Source organism: Lucilia sericata, unplaced genomic scaffold (genome assembly GCF_015586225.1).
Source record: "Lucilia sericata isolate MDLA Ls3-8-SP2 unplaced genomic scaffold, ASM1558622v1 Contig000006F_arrow, whole genome shotgun sequence".
NCBI lineage: Eukaryota > Metazoa > Arthropoda > Insecta > Diptera > Calliphoridae > Lucilia > Lucilia sericata.
The window spans coordinates 1,090,406-1,113,112 of record NW_023994047.1 but is presented as its reverse complement, the minus strand read 5'-3'; the positions used below and the strand labels follow the sequence as shown (position 1 = coordinate 1,113,112).

Here is a 22,707-nt window from a genome sequence, read left to right as displayed (position 1 = left end):
TCCTACCAAAATTCGATTTTTTGGCTGAAAACATAAAAGTACATTTTCTGGCTAAACTAGAAGAGCTAGGGCCAAAAGGCTAAAAATCTGTGATCACTTGTATTTCCTACCAAAATTCGATTTTTTGGCTGGAAACATAAAAGTCCATTTTCTGGCTAAACTAGAAGAGCTAGGGCCAAAACAATGAAAATCTGTGATCACTTGTATTTCCTACCAAAATTCGATTTTTTGGCTGAAAACATAAAAGTCCATTTTCTGGCTAAACTACAAGAGCTAGGGCCAAAACGATGAAAATCTGTGATCACTTGTATTTCCTACCAAAATTCGATTTTTTGTCTAGAAACATAAAAGTCCATTTTCTGGCTAAACTAGAAGAGCTAGGGCCAAAACAATGAAAATCTGTGATCACTTGTATCTCCTACCAAAATTCGGTTTTTTGGCTGAAAACATAAAAGTCCATTTTCTGGCTAAACTAGAAGAGCTAGGGCCGAAACAATGAAAATCTGTGATCACTTGTATTTCCTACCAAAATTCGGTTTTTTGGCTAAAAACATAAAAGTCCATTTTCTGGCTAAACTAGAAGAGCTAGGGCCAAAACAATGAAAATCTGTGATCACTTGTATTTCCTACCAAATTTCGGTTTTTTGGCTGAAAACATAAAAGTCCATTTTCTGGCTAAACTAGAAGAGCTAGGGCCAAAACGATGAAAATCTGTGATCACTTGTATTTCCTACCAAATTTCGGTTTTTTGGCTGAAAACATAAAAGTCCATTTTCTGGCTAAACTAGAAGAGCTAGGGCCAAAACAATGAAAATCTGTGATCACTTGTCCATTTTCTGGCTAAACTACAAGAGCTAGGGCCAAAACGATGAAAATCTGTGATCACTTGTATTTCCTACCAAAATTCGATTTTTTGCCTGAAAACATAAAAGTCCATTTTCTGGCTAAACAAGAAGAGCTAGGGCCAAAACAATGAAAATCTGTGATCACTTGTATTTCCTACCAAAATTCGATTTTTTGGCTGAAAACATAAAAGTCCTTTTTCTGGCTAAACTAGAAGAGCTAGGGCCAAAACAATGAAAATCTGTGATCACTTGTATTTCCCACATAAATTTGATTTTTTGGCTGAAAACATAAAAGTCCATTTTCTGGCTAAACTAGAAGAGCTATGGCCAAAACAATGAAAATCTGTGATCAATTGTATTTCCTACCAAAATTCGCTTTTTGGCTGAAAACATAAAATTCCATTTTCTGACTAAACTAGAACAGCTAGGGCCAAAACGATGAAAATCTGTGATCACTTGTATTTCCTACCAAATTTCGGTTTTTTGGCTGAAAACATAAAAGTCCATTTTCTGGCTAAACTAGAAGAGCTAGGGCCAAATCTGTGATCACTTTTATTTCCTACCAAAATTCGATTTTTTGGCTGAAAACATAAAAGTACATTTTCTGGCTAAACTAGAAGAGCTAGGGCCAAAACGATGAAAATCTGTGATCACTTGTATTTCCTACCAAAATTCGATTTTTTGGCTGAAAACATAAAAGTACATTTTCTGGCTAAACTAGAAGAGCTAGGGCCAAAAGGCTAAAAATCTGTGATCACTTGTATTTCCTACCAAAATTCGATTTTTTGGCTGGAAACATAAAAGTCCATTTTCTGGCTAAACTAGAAGAGCTAGGGCCAAAACAATGAAAATCTGCGATCACTTGTATTTCCTACAAAAATTCGATAACGATGAAAATCTGTGATCAATTGTATTTCCTACCAAAATTCGATTTTTTGGCTGAAAACATAAAAGTCCATTTTCTGGCTAAACTAGAAGAGCTAGGGCCAAAACAATGAAAATCTGTGATCACTTGTATCTCCTACCAAAATTCGGTTTTTTGCCTGAAAACATAAAAGTCCATTTTCTGGCTAAACTAGAAGAGCTAGGGCCAAAACAATGAAAATCTGTGATCACTTGTATTTCCTACCAAATTTCGGTTTTTTGGCTGAAAACATAAAAGTCCATTTTCTGGCTAAACTAGAAGAGCTAGGGCCAAAACAATGAAAATCTGTGATCAATTGTCCATTTTCTGGCTAAACTACAAGAGCTAGGGCCAAAACGATGAAAATCTGTGATCACTTGTATTTCCTACCAAAATTCGATTTTTTGCCTGAAAACATAAAAGTCCATTTTCTGGCTAAACAAGAAGAGCTAGGGCCAAAACAATGAAAATCTGTGATCACTTGTATTTCCTACCAAAATTCGATTTTTTGGCTGAAAACATAAAAGTCCTTTTTCTGGCTAAACTAGAAGAGCTAGGGCCAAAACAATGAAAATCTGTGATCACTTGTATTTCCCACATAAATTTGATTTTTTGGCTGAAAACATAAAAGTCCATTTTCTGGCTAAACTAGAAGAGCTAGGGCCAAAACAATGAAAATCTGTGATCAATTGTCCATTTTCTGGCTAAACTACAAGAGCTAGGGCCAAAACGATGAAAATCTGTGATCACTTGTATTTCCTACCAAAATTCGATTTTTTGCCTGAAAACATAAAAGTCCATTTTCTGGCTAAACAAGAAGAGCTAGGGCCAAAACAATGAAAATCTGTGATCACTTGTATTTCCTACCAAAATTCGATTTTTTGGCTGAAAACATAAAAGTCCTTTTTCTGGCTAAACTAGAAGAGCTAGGGCCAAAACAATGAAAATCTGTGATCACTTGTATTTCCCACATAAATTTGATTTTTTGGCTGAAAACATAAAAGTCCATTTTCTGGCTAAACTAGAAGAGCTAGGGCCAAAACAATGAAAATCTGTGATCAATTGTCCATTTTCTGGCTAAACTACAAGAGCTAGGGCCAAAACGATGAAAATCTGTGATCACTTGTATTTCCTACCAAAATTCGATTTTTTGCCTGAAAACATAAAAGTCCATTTTCTGGCTAAACAAGAAGAGCTAGGGCCAAAACAATGAAAATCTGTGATCACTTGTATTTCCTACCAAATTTCGGTTTTTTGGCTGAAAACATAAAAGTCCATTTTCTGGCTAAACTAGAAGAGCTAGGGCCAAAACAATGAAAATCTGTGATCAATTGTCCATTTTCTGGCTAAACTACAAGAGCTAGGGCCAAAACGATGAAAATCTGTGATCACTTGTATTTCCTACCAAAATTCGATTTTTTGCCTGAAAACATAAAAGTCCATTTTCTGGCTAAACAAGAAGAGCTAGGGCCAAAACAATGAAAATCTGTGATCACTTGTATTTCCTACCAAAATTCGATTTTTTGGCTGAAAACATAAAAGTCCTTTTTCTGGCTAAACAAGAAGAGCTAGGGCCAAAACAATGAAAATCTGTGATCACTTGTATTTCCCACATAAATTTGATTTTTTGGCTGAAAACATAAAAGTCCATTTTCTGGCTAAACTAGAAGAGCTAGGGCCAAAACAATGAAAATCTGTGATCACTTGTATTTCCTACCAAAATTCGCTTTTTGGCTGAAAACATAAAATTCCATTTTCTGACTAAACTAGAAGAGCTAGGGCCAAAACGATGAAAATCTGTGATCACTTGTATTTCCTACCAAATTTCGGTTTTTTGGCTGAAAACATAAAAGTCCATTTTCTGGCTAAACTAGAAGAGCTAGGGCCAAATCTGTGATCACTTTTATTTCCTACCAAAATTCGATTTTTTGGCTGAAAACATAAAAGTACATTTTCTGGCTAAACTAGAAGAGCTAGGGCCAAAAGGCTAAAAATCTGTGATCACTTGTATTCCCTACCAAAATTCGATTTTTTGGCTGGAAACATAAAAGTCCATTTTCTGGCTAAACTAGAAGAGCTAGGGCCAAAACAATGAAAATCTGCGATCACTTGTATTTCCTACAAAAATTCGATAACGATGAAAATCTGTGATCAATTGTATTTCCTACCAAAATTCGATCTTTTGGCTGAAAACATAAAAGTCCATTTTCTGGCTAAATTAGAAGAGCTAGGACCAAAACAATGAAAATCTGTGATCACTTGACTATATGTTAATGTTAAATATATAATGAGGTTTGTGATCACTTGTATTTCCTACCAAAATTCGATTTTTTGGCTGAAAACATAAAAGTCCATTTTCTGGCTAAACTACAAGAGCTAGGGCCAAAACGATGAAAATCTGTGATCACTTGTATTTCCTACCAAAATTCGGTTTTTTGGCTGAAAACATAAAAGTCCATTTTCTGGCTAAACTAGAAGAGCTAGGGCCAAAACAATGAAAATCTGTGATCACTAGTATTTCCTACCAAAATTCGGTTTTTTGGCTGAAAACATAAAAGTCCATTTTCTGGCTAAACTAGAAGAGCTAGGGCCAAAACAATGAAAATCTGTGATCACTAGTATTTCCTACCAAAATTCGGTTTTTTGGCTGAAAACATAAAAGTCCATTTTCTGGCTAAACTACAAGAGCTAGGGCCAAAACGATGAAAATCTGTGATCACTTGACTATATGTTAATGTTAAATGTAAATATATAATGAGGTTTGTGATCACTTGTATTTCCTACCAAAATTCGATTTTTTGGCTGAAAACATAAAAGTCCATTTTCTGGCTAAACTACAAGAGCTAGGGCCAAAACGATAAAAATCTGTGATCACTTGTATTTCCTACCAAAATTCGATTTTTTGGCTGAAAACATAAAAGTCCATTTTCTGGCTAAACTACAAGAGCTAGGGCCAAAACGATGAAAATCTGTGATCACTTGTATTTCCTACCAAAATTCGGTTTTTTGGCTGAAAACATAAAAGTCCATTTTCTGGCTAAACTACAAGAGCTAGGGCCAAAACAATGAAAATCTGTGATCACTAGTATTTCCTACCAAAATTCGGTTTTTTGGCTGAAAACATAAAAGTCCATTTTCTGGCTAAACTACAAGAGCTAGGGCCAAAACGATGAAAATCTGTGATCACTTGTATTTCCTACCAAAATTCGGTTTTTTGGCTGAAAACATAAAAGTCCATTTTCTGGCTAAACTAGAAGAGCTAGGGCCAAAACAATGAAAATCTGTGATCACTAGTATTTCCTACCAAAATTCGGTTTTTTTGGCTGAAAACATAAAAGTACATTTTCTGGCTAAACTAGAAGAGCTAGGGCCAAAACGTAAAAAATCTGTGATCACTTGTATTTCCTACCAAAATTCGATTTTTTGGCTGGAAACATAAAAGTACATTTTCTGGCTAAACTAGAAGAGCTAGGGCCAAAACAATGAAAATCTGTGATCACTTGTATTTCCTACCAAAATTCGATTTTTTGGCTGAAAACATAAAAGTACATTTTCTGGCTAAACTAGAAGAGCTAGGGCCAAAACGATGAAAATCTGTGATCACTTGTATTTCCTACCAAAATTCGATTTTTTGGCTGGAAACATAAAAGTCAATTTTCTGGCTAAACTAGAAGAGCTAGGGCCAAAACAATGAAAATCTGTGATCACTTGTATTTCCTACCAAAATTCGATTTTTTGGCTGAAAACATAAAAGTCCATTTTCTGGCTAAACTACAAGAGCTAGGGCCAAAACGATGAAAATCTGTGATCACTTGTATTTCCTACCAAAATTCGGTTTTTTGGCTGAAAACATAAAAGTCCATTTTCTGGCTAAACTAGAAGAGCTAGGGCCAAAACAATGAAAATCTGTGATCACTTGTATTTCCTACCAAAATTCGATTTTTTGGCTGAAAACATAAAAGTCCATTTTCTGGCTAAACTACAAGAGCTAGGGCCAAAACGATGAAAATCTGTGATCACTTGTATTTCCTACCAAAATTCGGTTTTTTGGCTGGAAACATAAAAGTCCATTTTCTGACTAAACTAGAAGAGCTAGGGCCAAAACAATGAAAATCTGTGATCACTTGTATTTCCTACCAAAATTCGATTTTTTGGCTGAAAACATAAAAGTCCATTTTCTGGCTAAACTACAAGAGCTAGGGCCAAAACGATGAAAATCTGTGATCACTTGTATTTCCTACCAAAATTCGGTTTTTTGGCTGAAAACATAAAAGTCCATTTTCTGGCTAAACTAGAAGAGCTAGGGCCAAAACAATGAAAATCTGTGATCACTAGTATTTCCTACCAAAATTCGGCTTTTTGGCTGAAAACATAAAAGTACATTTTCTGGCTAAACTAGAAGAGCTAGGGCCAAAACGTAAAAAATCTGTGATCACTTGTATTTCCTACCAAAATTCGATTTTTTGGCTGGAAACATAAAAGTACATTTTCTGGCTAAACTAGAAGAGCTAGGGCCAAAACAATGAAAATCTGTGATCACTTGTATTTCCTACCAAAATTCGATTTTTTGGCTGAAAACATAAAAGTACATTTTCTGGCTAAACTAGAAGAGCTAGGGCCAAAACGATGAAAATCTGTGATCACTTGTATTTCCTACAAAAATTCGATTTTTTGGCTGGAAACATAAAAGTCAATTTTCTGGCTAAACTAGAAGAGCTAGGGCCAAAACAATGAAAATCTGTGATCACTTGTATTTCCTACCAAAATTCGATTTTTTGGCTGAAAACATAAAAGTCCATTTTCTGGCTAAACTACAAGAGCTAGGGCCAAAACGATGAAAATCTGTGATCACTTGTATTTCCTACCAAAATTCGGTTTTTTGGCTGAAAACATAAAAGTCCATTTTCTGGCTAAACTAGAAGAGCTAGGGCCAAAACAATGAAAATCTGTGATCACTTGTATTTCCTACCAAAATTCGATTTTTTGGCTGAAAACATAAAAGTACATTTTCTGGCTAAACTAGAAGAGCTAGGGCCAAAACGATGAAAATCTGTGATCACTTGTATTTCCTACCAAAATTCGATTTTTTGGCTGGAAACATAAAAGTCCATTTTCTGGCTAAACTAGAAGAGCTAGGGCCAAAACAATGAAAATCTGTGATCACTTGTATTTCCTACCAAAATTCGATTTTTTGGCTGAAAACATAAAAGTCCATTTTCTGGCTAAACTACAAGAGCTAGGGCCAAAACGATGAAAATCTGTGATCACTTGTATTTCCTACCAAAATTCGGTTTTTTGGCTGGAAACATAAAAGTCCATTTTCTGACTAAACTAGAAGAGCTAGGGCCAAAACAATGAAAATCTGTGATCACTTGTATTTCCTACCAAAATTCGATTTTTTGGCTGAAAACATAAAAGTCCATTTTCTGGCTAAACTACAAGAGCTAGGGCCAAAACGATGAAAATCTGTGATCACTTGTATTTCCTACCAAAATTCGGTTTTTTGGCTGAAAACATAAAAGTCCATTTTCTGGCTAAACTAGAAGAGCTAGGGCCAAAACAATGAAAATCTGTGATCACTAGTATTTCCAACCAAAATTCGGTTTTTTGGCTGAAAACATAAAAGTCCATTTTCTGGCTAAACTAGAAGAGCTAGGGCCAAAACGTAAAAAATCTGTGATCACTTGTATTTCCTACCAAAATTCGATTTTTTGGCTGGAAACATAAAAGTACATTTTCTGGCTAAACTAGAAGAGCTAGGGCCAAAACAATGAAAATCTGTGATCACTAGTATTTCCTACCAAAATTCGATTTTTTGGCTGAAAACATAAAAGTACATTTTCTGGCTAAACTAGAAGAGCTAGGGCCAAAACGATGAAAATCTGTGATCACTTGTATTTCCTACAAAAATTCGATTTTTTGGCTGGAAACATAAAAGTACATTTTCTGGCTAAACTAGAAGAGCTAGGGCCAAAACAATGAAAATCTGTGATCACTTGTATTTCCTACCAAAATTCGATTTTTTGGCTGAAAACATAAAAGTCCATTTTCTGGCTAAACTACAAGAGCTAGGGCCAAAACGATGAAAATCTGTGATCACTTGTATTTCCTACAAAAATTCGATTTTTTGGCTGAAAACATAAAAGTCAATTTTCTGGCTAAACTAGAAGAGCTAGGGCCAAAACAATGAAAATCTGTGATCACTTGTATTTCCTACCAAAATTCGATTTTTTGGCTGAAAACATAAAAGTCCATTTTCTGGCTAAACTACAAGAGCTAGGGCCAAAACGATGAAAATCTGTGATCACTTGTATTTCCTACCAAAATTCGGTTTTTTGGCTGGAAACATAAAAGTCCATTTTCTGGCTAAACTAGAAGAGCTAGGGCCAAAACAATGAAAATCTGTGATCACTTGTATTTCCTACCAAAATTCGATTTTTTGGCTGAAAACATAAAAGTCCATTTTCTGGCTAAACTACAAGAGCTAGGGCCAAAACGATGAAAATCTGTGATCACTTGTATTTCCTACCAAAATTCGGTTTTTTGGCTGGAAACATAAAAGTCCATTTTCTGGCTAAACTAGAAGAGCTAGGGCCAAAACAATGAAAATCTGTGATCACTTGTATTTCCTACCAAAATTCGATTTTTTGGCTGAAAACATAAAAGTCCATTTTCTGGCTAAACTACAAGAGCTAGGGCCAAAACGATGAAAATCTGTGATCACTTGTATTTCCTACCAAAATTCGGTTTTTTGGCTGGAAACATAAAAGTCCATTTTCTGGCTAAACTAGAAGAGCTAGGGCCAAAACAATGAAAATCTGTGATCACTAGTATTTCCTACCAAAATTCGGTTTTTTGGCTGAAAACATAAAAGTCCATTTTCTGGCTAAACTAGAAGAGCTAGGGCCAAAACGATGAAAATCTGTGATCACTTGTATTTCCTACCAAAATTCGATTTTTTGGCTGAAAACATAAAAGTCCATTTTCTGGCTAAACTAGAAGAGCTAGGGCCAAAACAATGAAAATCTGTGATCACTTGTATTTCCTACCAAAATTCGATTTTTTGGCTGAAAACATAAAAGTCCATTTTCTGGCTAAACTACAAGAGCTAGGGCCAAAACGATGAAAATCTGTGATCACTTGTATTTCCTACCAAAATTCGGTTTTTTGGCTGAAAACATAAAAGTCCATTTTCTGGCTAAACTAGAAGAGCTAGGGCCAAAACAATGAAAATCTGTGATCACTTGTACTTCCTACCAAAATTCGGTTTTTTGGCTGAAAACATAAAAGTCCATTTTCTGGCTAAACTAGAAGAGCTAGGGCCAAAACAATGAAAATCTGTGATCACTTGTATTTCCTACCAAAATTCGGGTTTTTGGCTAAAAACATAAAAGTCCATTTTCTGGCTAAACTAGAAGAGCTAGGGCCAAAACAATGAAAATCTGTGATCACTTGTACTTCCTACCAAATTTCGGTTTTTTGGCTGAAAACATAAAAGTCCATTTTCTGGCTAAACTAGAAGAGCTAGGGCCAAAACAATGAAAATCTGTGATCACTTGTATTTCCTACCAAATTTCGGTTTTTTGGCTGAAAACATAAAAGTCCATTTTCTGGATAATCTAGAAGAGCTAGGGCCAAAACGATGAAAATCTGTGATCACTTGTCCATTTCTGGCCAAACTACAAGAGCTAGGGCCAAAACGATGAAAATCTGTGATCACTTGTATTTCCTACCAAAATTCGATTTTTTGGCTGAAAACATAAAAGTCCTTTTTCTGGCTAAACTAGAAGAGCTAGGGCCAAAACAATGAAAATCTGTGATCACTTGTATTTCCTACCAAAATTCGGTTTTTGGCTGAAAACATAAAATTCCATTTTCTGACTAAACTAGAAGAGCTAGGGCCAAAACGATGAAAATCTGTGATCACTTGTATTTCCTACCAAATTTCGGTTTTTTGGCTGAAAACATAAAAGTCCATTTTCTGGCTAAACTAGAAGAGCTAGGGCCAAATCTGTGATCACTTTTATTTCCTACCAAAATTCGATTTTTTGGCTGAAAACATAAAAGTACATTTTCTGGCTAAACTAGAAGAGCTAGGGCCAAAACGATGAAAATCTGTGATCACTTGTATTTCCTACCAAAATTCGATTTTTTGGCTGAAAACATAAAAGTACATTTTCTGGCTAAACTAGAAGAGCTAGGGCCAAAAGGCTAAAAATCTGTGATCACTTGTATTTCCTACCAAAATTCGATTTTTTGGCTGGAAACATAAAAGTCCATTTTCTGGCTAAACTAGAAGAGCTAGGGCCAAACTTGTATTTCCTACAAAAATTCGATTTTTTGGCTGAAAACATAAAAGTCCATTTGGCTAAACTACAAGAGCTAGGGCCAAAACGATGAAAATCTGTGATCAATTGTATTTCCTACCAAAATTCGATTTTTTGGCTGAAAACATAAAAGTCCATTTTCTGGCTAAATTAGAAGAGCTAGGACCAAAACAATGAAAATCTGTGATCACTTGTATTTCCTACCAAAATTCGATTTTTTGGCTGAAAACATAAAAGTCCATTTTCTGGCTAAACTACAAGAGCTAGGGCCAAAACGATGAAAATCTGTGATCACTTGTATTTCCTACCAAAATTCGGTTTTTTGGCTGAAAACATAAAAGTCCATTTTCTGGCTAAACTAGAAGAGCTAGAGCCAAAACAATGAAAATCTGTGATCACTAGTATTTCCTACCAAAATTCGGTTTTTTGGCTGAAAACATAAAAGTCCATTTTCTGCCTAAACTAGAAGAGCTAGGGCCAAAACAATGAAAATCTGTGATCACTTGTATTTCCTACCAAAATTTCGTTTTTTTGGCTGAAAACATAAAAGTCCATTTTCTGGCTAAACTAGAAGAGCTAGTGGCCCAAACAATGAAAATCTGTGATCACTTGTATTTCCTACCGAAATTGGATTTTTTGGCTGAAAACATAAAAGTCCTTTTTCTGGCTAAACTAAAAGAGCTAGGGCCAAAACAATGAAAATCTGTCATCACTTGTATTTCCCACATAAATTCGATTTTTTGGCTGAAAACATAAAAGTCCATTTTTTGGCTAAACTAGAAGAGCTAGGGCCAAAACAATGAAAATCTGTGATCACTTGTATTTCCTACCAAAATTCGATTTTTTGGCTGAAAACATAAAAGTCTATTTTCTGGCTAAACTAGAAAAGCTAGGGCCAAAACGATGAAAATCTGTGATCACTTGTATTTCTTACCAAAATTCGATTTTTTGGCTGAAAACATAAAAGTCATTTTTCTGACTAAACTAGAAGAGCTAGGGCCAAAACAATGAAAATCTGTGATCACTTGTATTTCCTGCCAAAATTCGATTTTTTGGCTGAAAACATAAAAGTCCATTTTCTGGCTAAACTACAAGAGCTAGGGCCAAAACGATGAAAATCTGTGATCACTTGTATTTCCTACCAAAATTCGGTTTTTTGGCTGAAAACATAAAAGTCCATTTTCTGGCTAAACTAGAAGAGCTAGGGCCAAAACAATGAAAATCTGTGATCACTAGTATTTCCTACCAAAATTCGGCTTTTTGGCTGAAAACATAAAAGTCCATTTTCCGGCTAAACTAGAAGAGCTAGGGCCAAAACAATGAAAATCTGTGATCACTTGTAGTTCCTACCAAATTTCGTTTTTTTGGCTGAAAACATAAAAGTCCATTTTCTGGCTAAACTAGAAGAGCTAGGGCCAAAACAATGAAAATCTGTGATCACTTGTATTTCCTACTTGTATTTCCTACAAAAATTCGATTTTTTGGCTGAAAACATAAAAGTCCTTTTTCTGGCTAAACTAGAAGAGCTAGGGCCAAAACGATGAAAATCTGTGATCACTTATATTTTCTACCAAAATTCGGTTTTTTGGCTGAAAACATAAAAGTCCATTTTCTGGCTAAACTAGAAGAGCTAGGGCCAAAACGATGAAAATCTGTGATCACTTGTATTTCCTACAAAAATTCGATTTTTTGGCTGAAAACATGAAAGTCTATTTTCTGGCTAAACTAGAAGAGCTAGGGCCAAAACGATGAAAATTTGTGATCACTTGTATTTCCTACCAAAATTCGATTTTTTGCCTGAAAACATAAAAGTCGATTTTCTGGCTAAACTAGAAGAGCTAGGGCCAAAACAATGAAAATCTGTGATCACTTGTATTTCCTACCAAAATTCGATTTTTTGCCTAAAAACATAAAAGTCCATTTTCTGGCTAAACTAGAAGAGCTAGGGCCAAAACAATGAAAATCTGTGATCACTTGTATTTCCTACAAAAATTCGATTTTTTGGCTGAAAACATAAAAGTCCATTTTCTGGCTAAACTACAAGAGCTAGGGCCAAAACGAAGAAAATCTGTGATCACTTGTATTTCCTACCAAAATTCGATTTTTTGGCTGAAGACATAAAAGTCCTTTTTCTGGCTAATCTAGAAGAGCTAGGGACAAAACGATGAAAATCTGTGATCACTTGTATTTCCTACCAAAATTCGATTTTTTGGCTGAAAACATAAAAGTCCATTTTCTGGCTAAACTAGAAGAGCTAGGGCCAAAACAATGAAAATCTGTCATCACTTGTATTTCCCACATAAATTCGATTTTTTGGCTGAAAACATAAAAGTCCATTTTCTGGCTAAACTAGAAGAGCTAGGGCCAAAACAATGAAAATCTGTGATCACTTGTATTTCCTACCAAAATTCGATTTTTTGGCTGAAAACATAAAAGTCCATTTTCTGGCTAAACTACAAGAGCTAGGGCCAAAACGATGAAAATCTGTGATCACTTGTATTTCCTACCAAAATTCGGTTTTTTGGCTGAAAACATAAAAGTCCATTTTCTGGCTAAACTAGAAGAGCTAGGGCCAAAACAATGAAAATCTGTGATCACTTGTATTTCCTACCAAAATTCGGTTTTTTGGCTGAAAACATAAAAGTCCATTTTCTGGCTAAACTAGAAGAGCTAGGGCCAAAACAATGAAAATCTGTGATCACTTGTATTTCCTACCGAAATTCGGTTTTTTGGCTGAAAACATAAAAGTCCATTTTCTGGCTAATCTAGAAGAGCTAGGGCCAAAACGATGAAAATCTGTGATCACTTGTATTTCCTGCCAAAATTCGATTTTTTGCCTGAAAACATAAAAGTCCATTTTCTGGCTAAACTGGAAGAGCTAGGGCCAAAACAATGAAAATCTGTGATCACTTGTATTTCCTACCAAAATTCGATTTTTTGGCTGAAAACATAAAAGTCCTTTTTCTGGCTAATCTAGAAGAGCTAGGGCCAAAACGATGAAAATCTGTGATCATTTGTATTTCCTACCAAAATTCGATTTTTTGCCTGAAAACATAAAAGTCCATTTTCTGGCTAAACTAGAAGAGCTAGGGCCAAAACAATGAAAATCTGTATTCACTTTTATTTTCGATTTTTTGGCTGAAAACATAAAAGTCCATTTCTAGCTAAACTAGAAGAGCTAGGGCCAAAACAATGAAAATCTGTGATCACTTGTATTTCCTACAAAAATTCGATTTTTTGGCTGAAAACATTAAAGTCCATTTTCTGGCTAAACTAGAAGAGCTAGGGCCAAAACAATGAAAATCTGTGATCACTTGTATTTCCTACCAAAATTCGATTTTTTTGGCTGAAAACATAAAAGTCCATTTTCTGGCTAAACTGGAAGAGCTAGGGCCAAAACAATGAAAATCTGTGATCACTTGTATTTCCTACCAAAATTTGATTTTTTGGCTGAAAACATAAAAGTCCATTTTCTGGCTAAACTAGAAAAGCTAGGTCCAAAACAATGAAAATCTCTCATCACTTGTATTTCCTACATAAATTCGATTTTTTGGCTGAAAACATAAAAGTCCATTTTCTGGCTAAACTAGAAGAGCTAGGGCCAAAACAATGAAAATCTGTGATCACTTGTATTTTTTACCAAAATTCGATTTTTTGGCTGAAAACATAAAAGTCAATTTTCTGGCTAATCTAGAAGAGCTAGGACGAAAAGGCTAAAAATCTGTGATCATTTGTATTTCCTACATAAATTCGATTTTTTGGCTGAAAACATAAATGTCCATTTTCTGGCTAAACTAGAAGAGCTAGGGCCAAAACAATTAAAATCTGTGATCACTTGTAATTCCTACCAAAATTCGATTTTTTGGCTGCAAAAGATACATATAAGTTCATTTTCTGGCTAATCTAGAAGAGCTAGGGCCAAATGGCTAAAAATCTGTGATCACTTGTATTTCCTACCAAAATTCGATTTTTTGGGTGAAAACATAAAAGTCCATTTTCTGGCTAAACTGGAAGAGCTAGGGCCAAAACAATGAAAATATGTGATCACTTTTATTTCTTACCAAAATTCGATGTTTTGGCTGAAAACATAAATGTCCATTTTCTGGCTAATCTAGAAGAGCTAGGACCAAAAGGCTAAAAATCTGTGATCACTTTTTTTTACCAAATTTCAATTTTTTGGCAAACTACAATTTTGCAATAGATTACTTCTCTCTCTATTATCTAGGGTCACTCAAGACTCAAAGTTGACTACCTTCTAGATTACTTAGGCTCTTCCACTCAAAACATATACAATAAATTTTAGTCAATCATAAAGATAGACATTTGAAGAAAAATCTCGTATAAAACTGCTGGGTTTTTACAGCTGTATGGTTTTTATTCTCATCTCTCACACACACTGACATTTTGTATCTTTATTTAAGATTCATTTTATATGTAAAAAAGGATTAAAGAGTAATATTTTAGCACAACCAACAATATTAAAAACAAAAATAGGGTGCTGTAACAGTTCGGTGGTAGTATGTTATATTCTTAGCAGAGAGCACAACAGGCCCGATAGTGGCCTGAAAATGTTCAGCGAGTTTTAGTTCTTTCAACTTTTTTATCGTACAAAAGTCCTACTGCTACATTTTTAAACCTCACTATATATTTATTTGTACAATTTAAATGCATTCGGACATTTGTTTCCTAAAAAGTTTTATTACTTTTTTAATCTTATTTTTGTTTTAGTTGTTTTTCTAGTTTGTGCCAGTTTTAATTTACCAACTAAATTACAACTTTATTTCCGTAAAAACTACACAGATACTATTTGTCAAGCTAAATATTTACATTATCTCTTTCTCTGTCTCCTTTAATACTTTTGACACCTTTAATTTATTTATATGTATCTTTTACAGGCAACATTGAAGTTTTTATATCAAATCCATTAAAGTATTTATTACAAAAATAAAATTTTAATAGAGCAAATAAAAAAAAACGAAAGAAAAACTTTTTCCACGTGTTAGTGTTAATGATTAGGAACTTCACAAACACATATTGAATTTAAATAATTATAGTTTAATTAATACTAATTGAAAATAATATAAAAATTTGCATACGTGTCTTTGGAAAAAAAAGTGTTATACATTTAAGATAATAAAATTAAGTATTTTTTATCAGCATATTGTTGACAAATATCGATTTAGCAAGTGTATGTCTGACTAACTGCTTTTTTGTATTTATTTTAATAAAATTAATTGAATTTATTTTTTAATTTTTTTAATTGTTGCCTTTTGTTTAAATACTGGAAATTATAAGTATTTATATGTTTAAACATATTTATAAAAAATGCAATAGTAATTATTTATTTCCTAAACAAATAAATACAAACAAAATAAACCTAAAATATTTGTTAGTAATACACTAAAAGAAATATTTAAAGTTGTTTTTCTCTTAATTCTTTTCAACTATAATTCAGACTATGGACTTGGCCTGGACTATTGACTAGACTATAGTTTAGTTCATGTACTAATCTATTTTCTAGTATATTGACCCATCAGTTCTATCTAACCTATTGACTAATTAATGGAATAGATTGGAATAGTCGGAAGGACATTATATATATTTCGAAACAAAAACACTCTTGTAAACAAGTTTTACTTCCTCCTCTAAATATGTTCTTTTCCTAACTGAACCTTTTCCAATACCAAGAACTAATTACCCAATTAGTTCTTTATCAGTTATCTCTTCTATATCTAAATTTAATAACTATTATCCTTAATGTGTATTCTCACTGAAACCAATTAGATCAATTTAAGATAAATATTTTAAAAATAATTGAAATTCTATAAAAAAAAAGTAATATAATTGCAAACAGAGAAAGGAAAAAAAAACGAGTTTTAGTTTAAACATGCCACAAAAATGCCATAAATTCTATAATAGTTAATCAACATATTTATTTAATTATTAATTATGATTGTTTAATGAACCCAATAATCTTTTTAATGACATATTTTTTTTTTGTTGATTTTTTTAATTTACCAGTTATTATTATTAACAATAACATATTTATAAATGACAAAAATAAACAAATATTTAACGGATTATAAAAGTTTAATATTAAATTTAAACAAATGAGAATAATAAGTGTTTAATAAGTAAAACAAACAAAGTAATACAAAATCCTTTATGTTAACAAATTATATTTAACTTTTAACTTAAGATTTTTAAACAAATTTCTTTTAAGTTTTGCTTTTTATAATTTCTTGTTACTTTTAATAATTAACCTTAGTTAATTAAAATAGGGTCTTAAAACTAATAACACTTGAAGAAAAGCAAGTAATTTTTAGAAATTTAAATATTTGTTTATTTATTTTTGTTACAAACAAACTACTTACCTCGATCTTATTTCCGCATTGGCTAACTCGTTACGGGGATATGGTTTCGAAGCCGCTACAGCCGTCTCTAAAGAACTAGTGTCATCAAGTTCTCCTTCAAGCGTAACAAATATTATAGAACCCATGGCGGTGTATAGAAGAACTAATATTAAAACTCCTTTAGCAAAAAAAGGACCAAACGAAAAATAAACCATAAAAAGAAAAACAACAAGAAAAAGGTTAGTTTTATTTTTATACTAAAAAATGCTGAACATTTAAAACAGCATTTTATAAAACAAAAGTTATATTATGTAATTTCTAATAGTCACTAAGCGTGTTAATTTCTCAACATACCTGTGGCCGATATGCAATGTGATTTTGGTGCCTTGTGGCAGCCGCACAGACCTGTATTGCCCGTATTTGCCTGATTGTGATGATCACGCTGTTTTTCACTTTTCGCCGGCGTCGAGAAACACATCGATGAGTTTGTCGCACTGTTGGCATTATTTGCCGCTAGAGAGCCAGCATTTGTTTGTGGACCGCCAATAAATGCCGTTATTGGCAAGGGTGGTTTTTTATTCATAATCACCGTTTCAAAATGCTAACAAAAATTTAGCTGAGGTTAATTTTGGCGTTAAAGGGGGCGCACACGTTTATATGTATGATTGATGTTTTATAAAAAATTTATTGTTTAAATTATTAACTCTCTTCTGCAATTTATCATGATGAGGCAGGCAAAATAACGTAAGCTCGCTGTATGATTAAGGCGATTTCGTTTTGAGGCTTAGGGTTTAATGTGAAAAATAAATTAGAATTTATATGTGTGTTTCTTTTTGAATATTTCGTAGCCAATTTATTTTATTTGTATACAAAAAAAGGAGCAAAATTCCCTTATAGCAATTTCCTTTTGCAAACCGGAAGCTGAAAATAAACAATAATAACAAATTGTTATAAAATAATAATAAATATAAAGTGTAATAGCCAAACATAAAGAGAAAAAGGAAGTAAAAGGAATTTCCACAAGAATAGCAACAAAAAAGAGTGAAGAACAACTAATGGCCAACAATATGTAAATGTATTGTAAATTGAAAATATTATTAAATACAACTATACTGTATGGTTGTGTGTGTGTGCTTGAGAGAGTAGCGGTAAAACCCACAATCCTGGCAAATACATCAAAACACAACACAAATGTCAAAGTATTTATGTGTGCATGTGTGATTTTATTAGTGTTTGTGGTTTAATAGTAGCAGTGCTTTGAGCGTATGTCATTCAAACAAATCGTATAAATACAAACATTTTCCTGGCATTTATAATTTCAATGAGTACAATTGCTAAATGTGAACATTGTAATAATCACACTAGAGTGTCACTCTCTCTCTCTCTTACATACACATGTACACATGTTTATACTTTCATTCATGTTTATACTTTCATTCAGAGCTGGTAATCTGTTTTTCTTATCACATTCCAATAAACAAAAGGTCTATATAGTCTAGTCTATAGTCTAGTCTATAGTCTAGTCTATAGTCTAGTCTATAGTCTAGTCTATAGTCTAGTCTATAGTCTAGTCTATAGTCTAGTCTATAGTCTAGTCTAAGTCTAGTCTATAGTCTAGTCTATAGTCTAGTCTATAGTCTAGTCTATAGTCTAGTCTATAGTCTAGTCTATAGTCCTAGTCTATAGTCTAGTCTATTTAGTCTAGTCTATAGTCTAGTCTATAGTCTAGTCTATAGTCTAGTCTAGTCTAGTCTATAGTCTATCTATAGTCTAGGGTCTATAGTCTAGTCCTATAGTCCTAGTCGAGTCTAGTCTATAGTCTAGTCTATAGTCTAGTCTATAGTCTAGTCTATAGTCTAGTCTATAGGTCTAGGTCTATAGTCTAGTCTATAGTTCTAGTCTATAGATCTAGTCGATAGTCCTAGTCTATAGTCTAGTCTATAGTCCTAGTCTATAGTCTAGTCTATAGGGCTAGTCTATAGTCTAGGCAATTGTCTAGTCTATCGTCAGTCTATAGTCCTAGTCTATAGTCTAGGTCTATAGTCTAGTCTATAGTCTAGTCTATAGTCTAGTCTATAGTCCTAGTCTATAGTCTAGGTCTATAGTCTAGTCTATAGTCTAGTCTATAGTCTAGTCTATAGTCTAGTCTATAGTCTAGTCTATAGTCCTAGTCTATAGTCTAGTCTATAGTCTAGTCTATAGTCTAGTCTATAGTCTAGTCTCTAGTCTAGTCTATAGTCTAGTCTATAGTCTAGTCTATAGTCTAGTCTATAGTCTAGTCTAGTCTATAGTCTAGTCTAGTCTATAGTCTAGTCTATAGTCTAGTCTATAGTCTAGTCTATAGTCTAGTCTATAGTCTAGTCTATAGTCTAGTCTAGTCTATAGTCTAGTCTAGTCTAGTCTATAGTCTAGTCTATAGTCGTCTAGTCTATAGTCTAGTCTATAGTCTAGTCTATAGTCTAGTCTATAGTCTAGTCTATAGTCTAGTCTATAGTCTAGTCTATAGTCTAGTCTATAGTCTAGTCTATAGTCTAGTCTATAGTCTAGTCTATAGTCTAGTCTATAGTCTAGTCTATAGTCTAGTCTACAGTCTAGTCTATAGTCTAGTCTATAGTCTAGTCTATAGTCTAGTCTATAGTCTAGTCTAGTCTAGTCTATAGTCTAGTCTAGTCTATAGTCTAGTCTAGTCTATAGTCTAGTCTATAGTCTAGTCTATAGTCTAGTCTATAGTCTAGTCTATAGTCTAGTCTATAGTCTAGTCTATAGTCTAGTCTATAGTCTAGTCTATAGTCTAGCCTATAGTCTAGTCTATAGTCTAGTCTATAGTCTAGTCTATAGTCTAGTCTATAGTCTAGTCTATAGTCTAGCCTATAGTCTAGTCTATAGTCTAGTCTATAGTCTAGTCTATAGTCTAGTCTATAGTCTAGTCTATAGTCTAGTCTATAGTCTAGCCTATAGTCTAGTCTATAGTCTAGTCTATAGTCTAGTCTATAGTCTAGCCTATAGTCTAGTCTATAGTATAGTCTATAGTCTAGTCTATAGTCTAGTCTATAGTCTAGTCTATAGTCTAGTCTATAGTCTAGTCTATAGTCTAGTCTATAGTCTAGTCTATAGTCTAGTCTATAGTCTAGTCTATAGTCTAGTCTATAGTCTAGTCTAGTCTATAGTCTAGTCTAGTCTATAGTCTAGTCTATAGTCTAGTCTATCTATAGTCTAGTCTATGTCAGTCTATAGTCTAGTCTAGACTCTAGTCTATAGTCTAGCCTTATAGTCTAGTCTATAAGTCTAGTCTATAGTCTAGTCTATAGTCTAGTCTATAGTCTAGTCTATAGTCTAGTCTATAGTCTAGTCTATAGTCCTAGTCTATAGTCTAGTCTATAGTCTAGTCTATAGTCTAGTCTATAGTCTAGTCTATAGTCCTAGTCTATAGTCTAGTCTATAGTCCTAGTCTATAGTCTAGTCTATAGTCTAGTCTATAGTCTAGTCTATAGTCTAGTCTATAGTCTAGTCTATAGTCTAGTCGATAGTCTAGTCTATAGTCTAGAGTCTATAGTCTAGTCTATAGTCTAGTCTATAGTCTAGTCTATAGTCTAGTCTATAGGCTAGTCCTATAGTCTAGTCTATAGTCTAGTCTATAGTCTAGTCTATAGTCTAGTCTATAGTCTAGTCTATAGTCTAGTCTATAGTCTAGGCTATAGTCTAGTCTATAGTCTAGTCTATAGTCTAGTCTATAGTCTAGTCTATAGTCTAGTCTATAGTCTAGTCTATAGTCTAGTCTATAGTCTAGTCTATAGTCTAGTCTATAGTCTAGTCTATAGTCTATAGTCTAGTCTATAGTCTAGTCTATAGTCTAGTCTATAGTCTAGTCTATAGTCTATAGTCTAGTCTATAGTCTAGTCTATAGTCTAGTCTATAGTCTAGTCTATAGTCTAGTCTATAGTCTAGTCTATAGTCTAGTCTATAGTCTAGTCTATAGTCTAGTCTATAGTCTAGTCTATAGTCTAGTCTATAGTCTAGTCTATAGTCTAGTCTAGTCTATAGTCTAGTCTAGTCTATAGTCTAGTCTAGTCTATAGTCTAGTCTAGTCTAGTCTATAGTCTAGTCTATAGTCTAGTCTATAGTCTAGTCTATAGTCTAGTCTATAGTCTAGTCTATAGTCTAGTCTATAGTCTAGTCTATAGTCTAGTCTATAGTCTAGTCTATAGTCTAGTCTATAGTCTAGTCTATAGTCTAGTCTATAGTCTAGTCTATAGTCTAGTCTATAGTCTAGTCATAGTCTAGTCTATAGTCTAGTCTATAGTCTAGTCTATAGTCTAGTCATAGTCTAGTCTATAGTCTAGTCTATAGTCTAGTCTATAGTCTAGTCTATAGTCTAGTCTATAGTCTAGTCTATAGTCTAGTCTATAGTCTAGTCTATAGTCTAGTCTATAGTCTAGTCTATAGTCTAGTCTATAGTCTAGTCTATAGTCTAGTCTATAGTCTAGTCTATAGTCTAGTCTATAGTCTAGTCTATAGTCTAGTCTATAGTCTAGTCTATAGTCTAGTCTATAGTCTAGTCTATAGTCTAGTCTATAGTCTAGTCTATAGTCTAGTCTATAGTCTAGTCTATAGTCTAGTCTATAGTCTAGTCTATAGTCTAGTCTATAGTCTAGTCTATAGTCTAGTCTATAGTCTAGTCTATAGTCTAGTCTATAGTCTAGTCTATAGTCTAGTCTATAGTCTAGTCTATAGTCTAGTCTAGTCTATAGTCTAGTCTATAGTCTAGTCTATAGTCTAGTCTATAGTCTAGTCTATAGTCTAGTCTATAGTCTAGTCTATAGTCTAGTCTATAGTCTAGTCTATAGTCTAGTCTATAGTCTAGTCTATAGTCTAGTCTATAGTCTAGTCTATAGTCTAGTCTATAGTCTAGTCTATAGTCTAGTCTATAGTCTAGTCTATAGTCTAGTCTATAGTCTAGTCCAGGGGTCGGCAAACTTTTGAGTCGGAAGAGCCAAAATTTACAGTTTACAAAACATATGTTTTAAAAGAGCCACAAAATTTTAGTTTATTAAAACTTTAAAAATCTTCATATTAAATCCAAAAAGCCCTAAGTTACAAAAAAATCAAAATCGACTTTTTGATTGATTATGACGCACCGTATCAAAATACATGTTCCTGCTAAATTTTACACTCCTACAATTAAAATCAGCGTCCCTATCAAAGAAATTCTAAAAGGTTATGTTCTAAAATTACCTTAAAATTCATGAAAAATTAAAATTTTAACTTCGAAACTGTGAAATGTTATAAATTGGCATCAAATAAAACAAAAATGGCACTTTTAGCGAATCCTTGTAATATAGAGATTATTTTAACAGTTTTAGAATTTTTTCAAAGAAAAATTCCAATTTCCGAAAATCTATGAAAACAAAGAAGCGGCAATCAAGATAAAGTTTTTTTTATGCATACAGAAATTATTTTGTGATGTATTGCAGACATCGAACCATATTTTACAAACCCCAATATAAGGTCCTTTTCAGAAAATGACTAACGATCATAATTGACTTAACAGTAGCAATATTTCAACAAAATTCAAAATAAACAACTTTTATAAGGACCAATATCTATCTTCCAAATCACCACTAGAAAATTACCCTATCGCTCTTAAGTGACTTAATAATAGCAGTAAGCGACGAAATTTGACACAAACAAGTTTTATAAGAACAAAATTTCTCGACCAAATTTTAAGAGGATCCGAACATAATTGACCAATCCCCTTTTATAAGGTCTACTTCGGAAAATGACTCTAACGCTCATAACTGATTTAATAATCCATATTAGTATAGCGACGCAATTCGACACAAACAAGTATTATAGGAAGAAAAATCTCTCTCCAAAATTGTTTAATGATCAGTTCATTGTTGACCATACCCGCATATAAATTATTCTTCAGAAAATGACTTTAACACTCATAACAGGCTTAATAATACCAGCATAGTTGTGAAATTCGTCATAAACAAATTTATAGAAACAAAAATATCTGTACCAATTTTAATAAGATGGGTTCCGAATTGATACTACCAAACAAAACCCAATATTGAAGTTTTCAAATAGACCAAGTTTTTAGTATTTAACTGTATCCAAACTCTCCACATTATTAATTAATTAATTAATTACGATACTTTCAATTTCCAAAACATATGTTAGATAAGATTTACATCTTATCTAATGGCACTTCGTAGGAGCTTTCATGATGCCCCATTCGTTTATAGTGAACTTTTCAATTAAAAATTTAAAGAATT

The 22,707-nt window shown here is 33.3% G+C and overlaps 1 protein-coding gene across 1 annotated transcript in view; it reads right to left on the bottom strand.

Moving 5' to 3' along the window:
- The window catches only part of LOC119601541, an 89,242-nt gene that overhangs the window by 37,527 nt on the left and 29,008 nt on the right, over positions 1-22,707 (bottom strand). The window contains 2 exon segments of the mRNA XM_037952534.1: positions 16,451-16,607; positions 16,784-17,350. Of these exon segments, the coding sequence (XP_037808462.1) occupies positions 16,451-16,607; positions 16,784-17,012 (386 nt within the window). The 5' untranslated portion in view covers positions 17,013-17,350.